The sequence below is a fragment of the Aythya fuligula genome, chromosome 7 (genome assembly GCF_009819795.1).
Source record: "Aythya fuligula isolate bAytFul2 chromosome 7, bAytFul2.pri, whole genome shotgun sequence".
Taxonomy (NCBI): Eukaryota; Metazoa; Chordata; class Aves; order Anseriformes; family Anatidae; genus Aythya; species Aythya fuligula.
Window position 1 is genome coordinate 3118630 of NC_045565.1, and position 14003 is coordinate 3132632.

At 38.5% G+C, this 14003-nt stretch overlaps 1 protein-coding gene across 1 annotated transcript in view; it reads left to right on the forward strand.

The window, feature by feature from the left end:
- REEP3 (receptor accessory protein 3) overlaps positions 1–13689 on the forward strand; it is a 38345-nt gene extending 24656 nt beyond the window's left edge. Inside the window, exons 6-8 of the mRNA XM_032191139.1 lie at positions 5345–5492; positions 8805–8956; positions 9678–13689. Of these exons, the coding sequence (XP_032047030.1) occupies positions 5345–5492; positions 8805–8956; positions 9678–9734 (357 nt within the window). The 3' untranslated portion in view covers positions 9735–13689. The remainder of the gene's footprint in view (positions 1–5344; positions 5493–8804; positions 8957–9677) is intronic.
- The last annotated feature ends 314 nt before the right edge of the window (positions 13690–14003 follow it).

Sequence of the window (14003 nt, forward strand, 5' to 3'; positions counted from 1 at the left end):
TGTCCTTGTTAATTCTTAGAGTGCTACAGATACATTGTGAAATAAATAATGCAAATATCTCCTCCCAGTTTCTTCTGAAGTATGAATAACTTTTGCCTAAATGTCATCCATGTTTGGATTTTGTAGCTATTCAGCTGTGACTGGCAGGATGCCTGCTCTATTTTCTTAAAACTTGCTTAACACGCTCATGAATATTTGTACAGAATTATTTTGGTGCAGATGAGATGCTTGGTTAAAACAACTACTACAGTACCAGAGACCTAAAATAGACATAATTTAAACACTGAAAGAAGTGACTCTTTGAAAATCTTTATTTTGGCATGTTAAACCTCTTTTCAGTTTCTCATTCCAAAAAGCTGGGAGTGCCTGCTCTGTGCAAGCAAATGGAGACAATGCACGTGTTCTTGATTTTTGTTCCCTGTTTTTCAGGAGTTGACTGCTGCCTCCAGCAGGTGAAAAGATTATCCCTTCAGCATGAGCTGGTAGAGCATGCTATAGTATTTCAGGAATGGAATGCTATTAGTGAGATCAGTTTTGATGGGAAGGAGACACATTCATCATCACTTTTTTTTAATAGACCAAGCATGCTTATTCTGACACATTGGATCTTAAATTAGGAGTAGAGAATGTAGGAGGTTAAAGACGAGAAGAGGTCCAAAGAAAACTTCTGCTCACTAAAGCATTCAAGTAAATGACTCTAGGATCTCTATGTTCTCTGACTTCAGTAAATTTGCCTGGACTTCAGTAAAATCGCTTAGAAAATCTGGAATATTTTCAAGAACAAAAGTGGGAAAGAGTGGCTTCTCCAAGGGCTGACAAAGGAAAATGGGATTAGCATTGAAAGGCTAGTTGGCTATGTAGGGAAGGCTGAAGCAGACAGGTCAGTCTACTGAAATTTGACATAGATTCAAGAGTGCTCAGCTGTAAAGTTGAAATATAATTGGCAGGAGCTGTGGCTTAGACTTTACATTCCTATACTGATATTTTTAGCTGCTGCTAGTTAGCCTCTGTTCACATAACATTTGTGTCCAGACAACACAATTTGATCGTAAAGCTACTTTTTCCTTAATGTGTTGGTTAATCTACACCAGTTGAAATTCAGTGTTTCAAAACCGGCTAAATAGCATACATTAGAAAGTCAATTGTGTTACTGTCATGTTAATTTTAGAATAAAAATCTTTGAAAAATACAAATTTCAGGGTACTTAAAGATGAAGCACACTCCAGGCTAACTTTTTGCAGTGTACTAATTAAGAAAAATGAAGGTATGAAAGAATCAGCTACAAGATGCATTTAATGATATGAAAGCTGGTGGAGCTCTTCCAGCTCAGTTTTATAGGGGGTTTTGGAAATTGTCACAATGCTCAGTTCCACCAATATGTCTTGTATTTTGATGCATCTGCTTTCCAGATCTTCAGAGATGCAGCTTAACTGTACGCTGCAATTTCTGCCAACACATAAATTTGGGCTTTGCAAACTACTGGGGAGCACTGTTTTTTTTCTATCACTACCAGCAGGATGGCTACTCATTATGCTCTGAAACACACTGTACTTTCTAAAAAGGTCACACAAATATTGTTCACATGTAAATTACTTGAAAATAATTCTTATTTTGACGGCTGTATTTCTGCATGACTCTTAGTCATCCTGAATCTGCTACCTCTTTGCTGTTTTAATGCTCTTCTAATAGCCTTGCTGAACCTTCCCCTCCTTCCTGCGTAGTGCATGACAGAGGAAGGTGCCCTGCAGCCAGCTGTGGCACGCAGCCAGTATCACTATTAGCAGCTCAGCTCTCCAGCCATACTGCTTTCATCCCTCCTCCGTGCTGGGACTCCCTGGCACACTGCAGAGGTCAGTCGTGGGCCAGCAGTCCCTCTGCAGCTTGAGAGGGAGCAGAAGTCCTTCCCTGGCAGCCCGGATCGGAGTGGGGAGAGAACAGCTGGGAATGTGGGTGCTGCACACCGCGGCTTTGCAGTCACGGCACTCCAGGCAGTTCTGTGAATGCTGAGGCCATTCAGCACTTGTCCCGTGAAGCCAAGCAGCTTTGTTCAGTGATCCTGACCACTGAGGGAGCACAAGTCCAATTTAAACAACAAAAAATAGTCCCCGAGGCAGACATACTGTGTGGTGTCTGCTTACAGCAACTTCCCTGGGTTAAGTATATAGATTATAAAAATACAAGCCTAATAGCAAAGTTGAGAAGGGCATTTCATAGACAAGGGTCAGCTGCTGTGACTACATACTAATAGCTTGCTAGAATCCAGCTCGTCTCAAAGCGGTCCCTTTAGTAGGCTATCTTTGTCAAAAACTGGATTTAGAAACCCATTACAACTTTAATTGGTGCTTCAGATGTATCACTGGTAATGAATGCGGTCTCTGAAGAAGGCTTAGTATGTTTTAGGAAAAACTGGAGAATAAATAAGCGGACTCATTTTTAAGGCCTGCATTTTAAGTCTACACAAACTTCACAGTTCAAATCTCCAACATTCAAAAAAAAAAAAAAAAAGCTGTAAAAATGAGCACTGGAGTCAGGAGATTCCCCATGTGCGACTGGACTGCTGTGGCCACTAATTATCTGAATTTTCTAGGCAAGGTATCAAAGGTCTTAGCATAATACAGTTCTAAATGAGAATGTTCCTTTGGGCATGGAGGATGGAAGAAGCTTCTTAAAACTTGAGATCTGTATTAGTATTTAATAAAGAACACAGCACAACAGTCCAAAAAAGTTAAACATAAAGAACATAGCACAACAGTGCACACACCCACACCCTCTCCCCTTGAAATTTGTCCTCTTTGTCTGTGTGGTGATATCAAACTGATCCTGATTTGGCTGAATTGGACCTTCCTAGGGGTGAGATGGAAACTGCTTCCCAGCAGAAGGAGACTGGTGGGGCTGTAGGAAGCATCTGCTGAAGATGCCATGGTGTGAGCATGACTGCAGCACGGTGCTGGTTCTGCAGCCTCCGTTTCTCCTCTAACTTAGGCACTTCTGCTGCTTCTCTTCTTTTTCCCTGACATCCTTCCAAAGTACTTAGTGCTTGCTCATTGTTATTTTAGGGCACGTTGGTTGACCTTTCTCCCACTTTGAAGAACACAATTCTGTATCCAAATACGCATTGAAAAATAAGGTCCAATGTTCACAGTTAGGATCTAGTCCTCTGCGTCTCCAACGCAGAATAAGAAATACAGGCTTGTAATTTGAATTCCTAGCATGTTAATTACTATAATCTTAATTGTGTTACCCTGTACAATTTCAAAATGATTGCCTTGTAGTACGTGGCATGATCAGTGAACTCACTGTGCAACTTTTAAGCAAGTGTGCCTTCCTATACTGCTTAGGGCCAAATCAAGACTTTGTCCTGATGTTACAGTAGACTCTGGCCAGATTTAAAGTGAGCGGAGTCGTGCTGAATTCATACGGATTCTGCTGAGAACTGACTGGGTTCATTTCATGCATTCATCAGTGTTCAGTGATCGAGGCTGGAGCCGAGTTGCATCTGGTCAGGCAATGGACGTACTCTGATCGACTGGCTTGTGTGTTGCAGCAGATAATGAAGGCTGTCCTTGCTGTCAAAAAAGCAGCCCTGTCTCTCCGTTTCTCTCTGTTTCTCTAGTGTCCTTGCAGCTGCCTGTCAGCCCTCAAACACAGCTGGTTTGTGAGTCACTTTACTGTGCAAATACTTCCTGATACAAGAACTGGGACAGTGGAAGGGCAGGATTCCTGTTGTAGTGACAGACCTGCCTTAAACGAGTCCTTTTAGGAAATAAAAGTAACTTTAGAGTATGTAATTTATACGCAGACCCTACCGTGTCTACAGACTGTACAGTGGTGCGTTTTAACTTAAAGGCAAGCAGCTATATCTGTGTTCTTGAGAACTGTCAGTAGGAAGAGCAAAAAAAAGCAAAGGCTTCTGCTTCCCTCATAAGAGCTCCTTTCTTTTATTGTTTAATTGTGGGGTATGTGTGCTGTTGTAAGAATTAAATTAGATTATTTTTGCATGCGTAGGGCATTCAGTTTTACGTGTTGTACTAGTGAGTAGTTGTTAGAAAATGAGTATCAGGTTTCAGCCACATCCTTACCCCCTCCTGCCTCCCCCCTAAGCTTTGGTGGCCGTGCCAGTTTGAGGAGTATCGCTGCACCCTCTTCACTCTATGTGGTTATTTTTAACATGAAATAATCTAACGCACTGGGCTACCATCTGCAAACAGTTGTTGGCATGAGAGTGGGAACAAATGGCTGGGGCTAGCGGTGCAAGACCTGCTTTATGCTGTTGCTGAGAAAGGTGTGTGGAACTGTATCCAAGTACATGCTACCGATACCTAACATAGCACTCAAATGAGGATTTCTACTCAAAATCTTGATTTGCAAGAACAAAATAAAATCTTGCTCAAGATGGGATTCATGCACAGGTTGGTCAACCATCCTCTGAAAGTGTGTTGTTTTTTTTTTTTGGCTTCATATGCCCAAGAATTAAATGTTGTTTTAACATGATACTAAGTAATGTGTCTGTCTTAGTTACTTACATGCTTAAATTAATCTTTAATGCTATAATAAGATTGTATGATGTAAGATGAAAGAGCTGCTTGATGACCTTCCTTTCCAAAGGGGAACTTTCTTTATCTCCCATGTAAAAAAGATGTTAACAAAAAGATTAGAAGAAATAGTAATGCTTAGATGCGTTAAACTATCCTTGAATGTAGTATTGGATGTTGGGTTAGTATTATGTCAGTAAAGATGCACCAGTAAGAGAACCTACTAGTCTGTAGTCCAGGCAGGATCTCTGGTTTGTGGTTTCAGGTTTCTGTGACCTAGAGCTTTTGTAGTGCTGCCAGTTTCTCAGTTACTTGAGTTACTGTTTCAGAGTGTATTTTTAACCCTTTTTTCCCCTATGCATATTAAAATCTGGGGAGAGTAAAATAGAAAATATCTGAAGTCTTTGTTTTCAACAGCACTTCTTAAAATGGAAGTGTTAAAGCCACTGTCATGCTACCTAACACTGCGAGAGAAATATCACGTTTGAAGCAAATTGAGCATTTCTGATGGTTTTTGTTCTGTCAAACACTTCCCCTCACCCAAAAAGCCTTTATTTGTTCAGAGTAAGGGAATGAGATGAGACGTCTGTAATGAAACAGCTAGCTTATCTGTAAGTTTTTCCTCTAGAATTAACATATAGTTAAATTTGGGTAAAAGCAATACTTAAAGCAAATGTAAATTTATTGCTTGCTTATGTTAGTGAATTTTGTAGTATAACAAGGAAACATGGACTTAACCATCGTCAAGCCAACTTGAACATCAAAATTAAAACCTCTGCTTTGTTTTCAAAGACATTGTTGTTGTATTTCAGAGTCAGGGTGCGATAACTGAGAAACTGAGAAGTTTCAGTATGCATGATTTGACTACTATACAAGGAGATGAGCCAGTAGGACAGAGGCCCTATCAGACATTACCAGACACAAAAAAGAAAACCAGAGCCTCTGCAAACGAACCTCCAGGTAAGTATCACTCTAAAATAAAGGAATTCCATTTTCCAGCTAATAAACAATACATAGAAGACAAAAACCAGAAAGGAGTAATTTACCCCATTTAGAATATTTGAATGGAATTGGCTTGAGCATATTGCAATGTTAACAAATGCTGCACCCTGTCCCCCTAGCGCAATTTTTTTGGAACCACTAACAGTTTAGTGGTTCCTCCTGTCTCTGTCAGTTAGCAACAAAAATTGGCCAAAGTAAAGCGTAATTGGAAGTTAAAAAAAAAAAAAAAAAAAAAAGTGATTGTGTAGTGTTTCTGTGACAAAGGGACAAAAAGTTAAACAAGTTAAACATTAAAATTTATGGAATTCCATAATTAGGAAGAGAAAATCAGTGGCAATGAATTCAGCAGGTCTGCAATCTTTGTTGGGTCAAAATGTAAAATCACGTGTGGTGATAGGAATAATGAAGGCATTAAATTGCCATAACATACTAATGCACGTTGACACTCAAAAGATGGTGTGCAGTGACCATCTTGCTTTTGCAGAGATTTTTCTTCAGCCTGTGCTGCTTGAAGAAAGACTTCTGTGGAATACTGTTAACCATATCTTCTTAAATGGAGAGGCTACGACGTAAAGTGGTTGATATTTCTCACTAAAGAAATAGCTCTGTTCTGCTTTCTTTTGGCCTTCCCCGTAAGTTTGTCCTTACTTCTCACCGCTCCGTTTTGGGGAGAAGTGGTGGCTATGGGCTACAAGGCATTCCAGGAATCACATGGAAGCTCAGTGTTTCTTGAGGAATAAATGGCCACCTGAATGACTCTGTGCTGAATTGCTAATTGAGCCCAGAAGGTATTCCGTGCAAGTCAGTGTAAAGTACTGGCCAGGGAAAAAGCCCGTGAATTCACCAAGAGTTGCGTTAGGGATGATGTCACTGCAGCTGTTGTGCATGAGCTGTTCCTCAGTAACAGACCATCAGTTATTTCTCTGAAGCAGCTTGAAAATGCTGAAAATTCAATTTTCAGTAAAAACTACTCAAGTACAGGTTATACCGTGTAAATAATCACCGACTCTGACATTGTCTCACATGTCAAAATGTTTTCTTAGAGATACTTTAACTATTTCTACTCCTGGACCGAAATCTAGTGTATACCTTTCCATTTTTCTTTGAAGCTTCTTTAAATTAGGGATTAAAAAAACACAACCACTGGTGGAGTTGGAAATGCTATGTAGCAGAATGTTATTTTTTTTGTAATGTGCGCAGGGGCTTTCTGTACAAGCCAGTTGAAAAGACCCATTTGTAGAAGGACCCTGATCATGGGGTGACTGTTGTGAAAAAGGCAAATGTCATTTTGATGAATCAGATGGGGTGTTAGAATTACACATAAGTATTCCTGCCATCGCAAACATCCCTAGTAAATAACTATACATAACAGATATGATTGAAAGCTTCCATGTTTAAGAGAAGGTTAATTGAAAATGTACTGGAGGCAGTGACAGGTTGATTCGAGAATGGCAGGAGGGGCAGGGCTTGATTCTAAGTTCAAGAAAAAATGAAATGACCAAAAGAAAAGAAAAAAACTGTTTAAAGAAGCATTGTTTTCAGATGAAATGGTTATTGGTTGGGTTTAGTGTCCAAAAGATGTCCCTAGGTGTTCCATCTTGTAGGTTCTGCAATGGCCTTCAAAAGTAGAGCTTGCCCAGAGCTTGACCAGACTATGTCTGGGAGCTTTACATGTTTGTGACGAGGAGTCTTGTTTTTCAGACCCTAATCTTTCCAGCACATGTTTTTAAGCAGTTTGCTCCCTCTAGTGAAAATGTTTGTTAATAACCTTGGTCCTAGTTTTGCAGGATTTAAGCAACCTTTAATAACTCACATTGGATACGTCTAAAATAAACTTTGGTATTTAACATGCATAGAGAGATGCAAGCATGAAGAAAGATAGTAATGTAAAATTAGTTTTAGATGTTAATTTCTAGTAAGTGTGAACTGAACTCTGGCAGTAAATATGAGAAGTGAAAGAGTAGGACTTGATTCTGTGGGGCAGGGAATTGGAGAAATGAAAGACTAGGATTTGTTTGAGGAGGGACGAGAAGGCTGGGTGAAGAAAAGTTATTTGGTATTGATCGATTTTATATAGAGCTGAGAAGTAAATCACGAGGAACATAACATTCTTACTTTTGTTTTTACACTTGCCACTTTTCATCTTAATGTCTCTTCTGGGGTTAAAGACAGGTCACTCAAACAAAGTCAAAAAGTGCAGTTAAAAGATGTGTAAGTGATGTCTAAGTGAGAAATAAGACAAGACTCAGAATTCTGTCTTTGTTTTGAAGGCTGCTTTGAATTTGCCCTGAACTGAGTCTTTTGTATTAATCCCAGATTGCAAAAACTAAACATTCTTCTAAGGAAACATGAAACTTCATGGCTCCTGCTAAGATACATCAGCAAATCTGTTCTTTGGGGGGGGGGGAGTCCTCTGAGAATGGAAGACCAGTATAGAACTTCTAATGGGAGTGGCAGTGAGGAGGGAGGACTGGGAATAAACTGGGCAGCTGGAAACCTGGCGTGTTCTTCGCGATGAGATAGTAAAACAAACACTGAAGGAAGGAATAACCAAGTAAACACATAAAGTGAAATTTAAAATGCAACATAGATTGTAAAAGGTATAAACTGGTTTATTTCTCTACATCTGCCTGTACTTAATTATAAGTACACAGTAATTTCATAGTTCATAATAGGGCTGGTGGAGAGTCATGTCCCATTTAGTAGCCTTCAGTGTAAAAGTAGGTATTCTTTTTACAACAGATTACATTGAATGTGAGGAGGTTATTTTTGTCCAGATGCTTGGGCTTGGCATCAGTGTAACTCAGCACATTGAGTAGTGGTTGTGGGAAACTGTAAGGGACACATAAAATAAAATATAGTCAGGGGGTCAGAAGAAGGGTTTTCATCCATCTGCAAATGTTGTTGTTGTTGTTGTTGTTGTTTTTCCCCTAGAATAGCCTCCAAACAGCAGTGTCGCCAGAAATCTTAAGTACTTCTCAAGAAGGCCAGTGATTTTTTTTGTAGTTCATTGTAAAGCAGAATATGGTGCCAAAGTGATGGTTTCCCTTTTGTAGTTAAGGGACTGCTGCATTACGCACCCGTGGAATGAACTGGCTTGTTTCTCACAAATGGCAGTGTGCTGCTCCTGGCAGATCACTAGATGCCTTGTTGGTTTGAAGCATCAGGAAGAGTGACGTGTCCTTTAGATGGATGCGTGTACTGCTCTCTTAGAAATAGAAAAGTTACAGGAACTTTTTATTAAAGTTTTTGTACAACTGCTTTTTAAAGGTTACAAAATTCCAATGGAAAAAAATCCTGGAGATGATAAAACAGATGAAGAGGTGGAGGGGACACATTCCGAGGATGAAATGTTTGCTCAGAGAGGCCTTCGAAGAACGCAGAGCATGAAATCTGTGAAAACTATTAAAGGCCGTAAAGAGGCAAGTATAATTTTTCTTAAGAGTTTACTTTTAAAGATGTACCTTAGCATTTTTAATAATGTCAGAATTTAACTTGAATCTTAGAGGGTTTATCTGTGTTAATGAATGTGAAATGGAGAAGGAAGTGTGTGTGATAACACTATCTAGGCTTGAAGATTTTGTACTTTGGGGTGCTTAATGAAATTATGCAGGAATGAAATGAACTATGCAAGGGAAGGGGGATGCTTGTAATCTTAATGCTGACACCACCAATCCCAAGTTCCAGAAATGGAGTACCTTGAAAGGAGTGTAGATAATGGTGTTGTCACCTGCAGTAGTGTCTTGATTGCGCATATTAAGTATCTGCTGTTTTAATGGTCTAAGATAATTCACAATTATTAGTTGGCGTAGGCATATGGCCTGCTTGGACTTGTAACCCACAAAGAGAAGATATGTATGTGGGATTCAAAGAGCTTTGTATTTGCGTATCACAAACTTAAGGACGCTTCAGGATAAATATCTATGGAATCTCATCAAGTTTGGGAAATAACTCTGGGAACAGCTTCTTGCCTAATTCTGTTGAAAATGTCTGTCATTCAGTCAGAGGCAGATCATCTGCCTGACTCTGTGGAGTGTCCGAAGCATGCTTAATGACACTATACTGGAGTAGTAGAAAGGTAAATATGTCTGTCTGAAGTGACCTTAACTCTTTTAAGTTCTACTTTTTTTTTTTTTCCCTCAGATACGGTATGGATCACTGAAATACAGAGTAAAGAAGAGACCCACCGTATACTTTTAAGTTTATTGCACAATGCCTGCAAGTCAAACTGCTGTATTATAAGAACTTGAATTCAGTACTTCAAGTGTTAAAGATCTGTGTATGATTCATATAACGGATATATATGGATAGATATGGTAGGACTTGGTTTTGTGAGCCTAAATGATTGGATAATGTATTACTCTGCTTTTCTGTAATTGCTTGTTGTTTAGACTTTAATCTGGAGAAGCTATAGGATGAATTTCATCACTGCTTAAATAAGAGTTAAATGAGTAACAGGAAACAGCTTGACTTTTTCAGAGGTACTGAGCAGACTGAAATAATTACAAGTCCAGGTGAATTAGCAGAAGCTGGAAGTGTTTGGAACTTGTGAAAGTTGAACCCATAGTGTCCTTTAGTTTACATGGAAAGTAGCTATACTTGAAATATTCTTCTGAACTACAGTTCCTGAAAAGACCTATGTGTAGTTTAAAAACATAGTTTAAAGGACAGCAGATGATATGGGGAAGGAGAAGGAAAGGTGAGATAGACAGGGAATATCCTTAAGATCATCTTCTCACATCATATTTCCAAGCTTAACAAACTTGTATAATGCTAACAGGTGCAAAATGGGGGTACGTTTAGCACTTTATGCAAAACTGGGTAGTTTTGCACACTTACTGATTTACAGCTGCACATGTCATTTTAGTTAATTCTTAGGTAGATTAGACTTATCTTTTGAATGCCAGCAATTCTGTAGTTCGTGGTCTTTTTATAACTTGATTGCTTAAGTACACTTAGGATGCTGTAGGTACATGTAAGTGCAACTAACACTTAACAATATAAGCAGGTGCCTTTCTGTGTCTTACAGGGCTGCGGGGTTATCTGTCTGGTTTTTTTGGTATTGTTTTTTCTTCCCCCTTCAGCTGAGAAGATGTAACATGATTTAAGTCAGTTTTTGGTTAAAATTGTGGTAAATAAAACCTGTAGCAATTCTGGTGATAGACCTCAGGGATCTGAGCAACCCATCAACTGTGTAATATAAGTCATGCTGTCATGGTGGCACGTATGATAGATTATTCAGGCCCTGGTTTGGTTTTGCTCTGCATTTCTGTAAGAAAATATATATATATTTAGATTATGTATATGTGTATATTTCTTATCATGTGGATTCTAAATTTGGCAGTGTAGTATTTTATTGCTAAAGTTATTACTAAAATATTTACATACAAACAGCTTTTTCTGGAAGTCTAGCTCATTTACTCAGCCATGTTGTAATCTAGTGTCCATGGCATGGCTGTTTGCACAGATTAATTTTGGAATGTCATTCAAGGCAGGGACTTGTCAAAATATCCTTTTGAGGTTCCTGTTGGTTCCATTTTCTGTAATTCTGAGAAGCAGGCTGATTTTTTTTTTCTACTGTGGATTTTGGCAAGACAGATCCACTTTCTGTAGATAGTTTTTTTTTATTACTTGGCATGGGTAGAGATGGTGTTAATTTTCTGTAAAGGAGTTAATTTTCTGTAAAGGAGAATGATGTGTTGTCCCTCCTATCCTTGAATCTCAGACGCCAATCCTTAAGCTTTCTCCCAGGTATGACAGTCACCTGCAAGCCTACTGCAGTGCTTTCAAACGTTTTCTTAAGGGTCTGCTGCAGTGTTTTCTTTTTATTGTTACAGCCATAGCAGGTTTGCTGCTGGTGGGCACTTAATGGCCTGTTAACATAGACTGCCATTTGAAGTAGTCTTCTGTAGATTTCTTTGGGCCAGGGTTTGAATTTTATGGATAAAAATGCAGCTGGTCTGTATTGGCATTGCAATTGCAGGCATTTATAAGCAAAATGTAAAGCCTTGGAATGGAATGATACTGATAGCTTGGTGCTTATAGCATCTCCATGGAAGGTAAATGCTTTAGTAAGAAGTTGCAATATTCCATATGGGATCAGAAGGCCAAAGTTTGTTTTACTTTACTCAAAGACATCATTTCATGCAAGATGACAGGAAGCCTGCTCTCTCCCAAATGAGTATAGTGCAAAAATAAATACTGTCCTCTAACCAAAATGGCAATTTGTGATTTAGCTTTTATAAGGAACTGTTTCCAAGGGTGCGAGGAGTGGAGGGCAGTGCTCAGAAAGGGTGTGGTTCCTTGCTTCTGTCCCACAAATGTTTGCAATTCTCATCTGCTTCCCTGAATGGAGGAAACGCCCAAGCAGGAAAAGTCTGTCTGTGTGTTATGGTACGTAAGATGTTAGAGGAAACAGGCTTTTGTATTTGCATCTTGCCCCTCCTCAAAAACTAGAATAACCTGGACACAGAGTCGAATCTCTAAATGTTATTCTCCAGTTGAGCATCCTCCTTGAGCACTTGGTGCCACATCTTGCGCTAACTTATAATGTTTTTTTAATTAGTAAGCACGGCAATGAAATTGTCATTGCTTTACACATGAGAATCCTGCGTGAAAGAGCTGGGAAAGCCCTTCTTTCAGAATTATAGTTTCTGTTTCAAGTTCATGTAGATCCTGTTTCTAGGGTTGTATTCCTTTCATGCTTCCAAGGCTAGAAGACATCTGAGTAGAAGTTTAGGCTCTAGAAAGCTCGTGGTCAGTAAGTTGCTTTATGCAATGATACGTACTTAAGGCTGTAACTTCTGACAAATGTAACTTGCTAATTAAGTGGTGACAGGCTGAATAAACTCTCCCCTTTGCTGAAATATGGATGGGACTAGGGATGCTGGCAGTATTATTCATATTACTTACTGTTTGCATGTAAATGTGCGTGTTATTGCAGATACAGTCTTAAGTGATAAATCATCCAGTGTTTTCCTAGCTATTTTTTTTTGTCTAGTACCCTGCTGTACTGTCCCCTTTTTCTCCCCCCAGCTTGTTTTTGATCTTTGGATTCATCCTGAAACTGCTTCACTATTGTTATCTTAGATTTTCTTTTCCTTGCTGTTCGTTGTCAGCTGATGCTTGACAGGGCACAATGGCATAATTAGCCTTCATCCAAATAATACATATTTCTCTCTGCATGTTAAATTTAGTTTAGTCTGGTTTTGAAATGTTACACTATCTTAAAATGTGTACAGAGAATTTTCAAACTTCTTTTTTGCCTTAGCAACTGCAAAGGTCATCTCTAGCTTTTGCCAGTGAACTTACTGGAAAAAAGTTAAAACATCAAAATTTGATTTAACAACCTTTTTGATTTTGGAATTTCAATTACCTACTCACGTCAAATACTCTCACAAAGTGTTTCCTGAGAATTGACTGACTGCTACCAACAGATGCTAGGATAGTTAAAGAAAAACTTACATAGGGATTAAAGTTAGTTTACAATAGGATATATATTTCTTGTAAAGTTTCGGAGTATTTCTGAAATAAATCTTAACTGACTTGGACTTCTTAGCAAGAGCCTACTGTACATGTTAAAATACACAGTTTGAGACGAGGCTTAAATTGATGGCCTCAGTTGCATATAAACTTAGGCTGGACTCTGATTACAAGGTAATTGCCAATATTAGCTACTTAATGCTAATTGCTTAGCTATGTGTAAGTAACTGAACGTTATCCAAGATACTTTTTGCAGATTATAATGAATTTTAAAATGAATACAAGATAATTTGGTTAAGCAGAACAGTGGAGTAAGTGCTAGGTGTATTTAACACATTGTTAATAACAAAAAAATGCGTTTTATTTTGGTGTTGGTTTTATTAATGGGAAGTTGGTATTTTAAAGTATTTTTCTACAAAAACACGTGTGCGCAAAGGCAATACTTCAATGTTTTTCAAGAGCTCATATTTTTAAATTCTACAGACCAGAGACTGTCTACATTGAGACTGAAGTTAGTAGCTTTAAAAAATGCAATGTAAGCTTTATTTTTTATATTGTAATAATACCTTGCTGTCAACTTGTTTACATATTTGTAGGAGGGAAAATTTCATTATGCATTGACTTATCTTGATGCTGTCTTTAATAAATGCTGCTTTGAGCAGGATGCAGTGGATATTTTATTACCTGAATTATGATTTACAAACCAGTCACTCTGTAATTTGTATTTTATTATTATGATTCCTGTACTGAAACAGCTTATCTAAACTTCGATGAGACTTTTAAAACTGTTTGAAGTATGACTAAACTGTCCTTGAGGTTTTGCCATGGAGCCTGATGCTGTTTTAGACTTAAATTGAATTTAAGCTGCTAAAGGCAACTTCAAAATGCAGCAGCATTAAATATTTTAATTATATGTTCTTCTCAGAGAAAAGTTAAAATCAGATGCTTAATCTACCAAAAGAGTGTGGCTTCCTAGGGAAGTGTTGG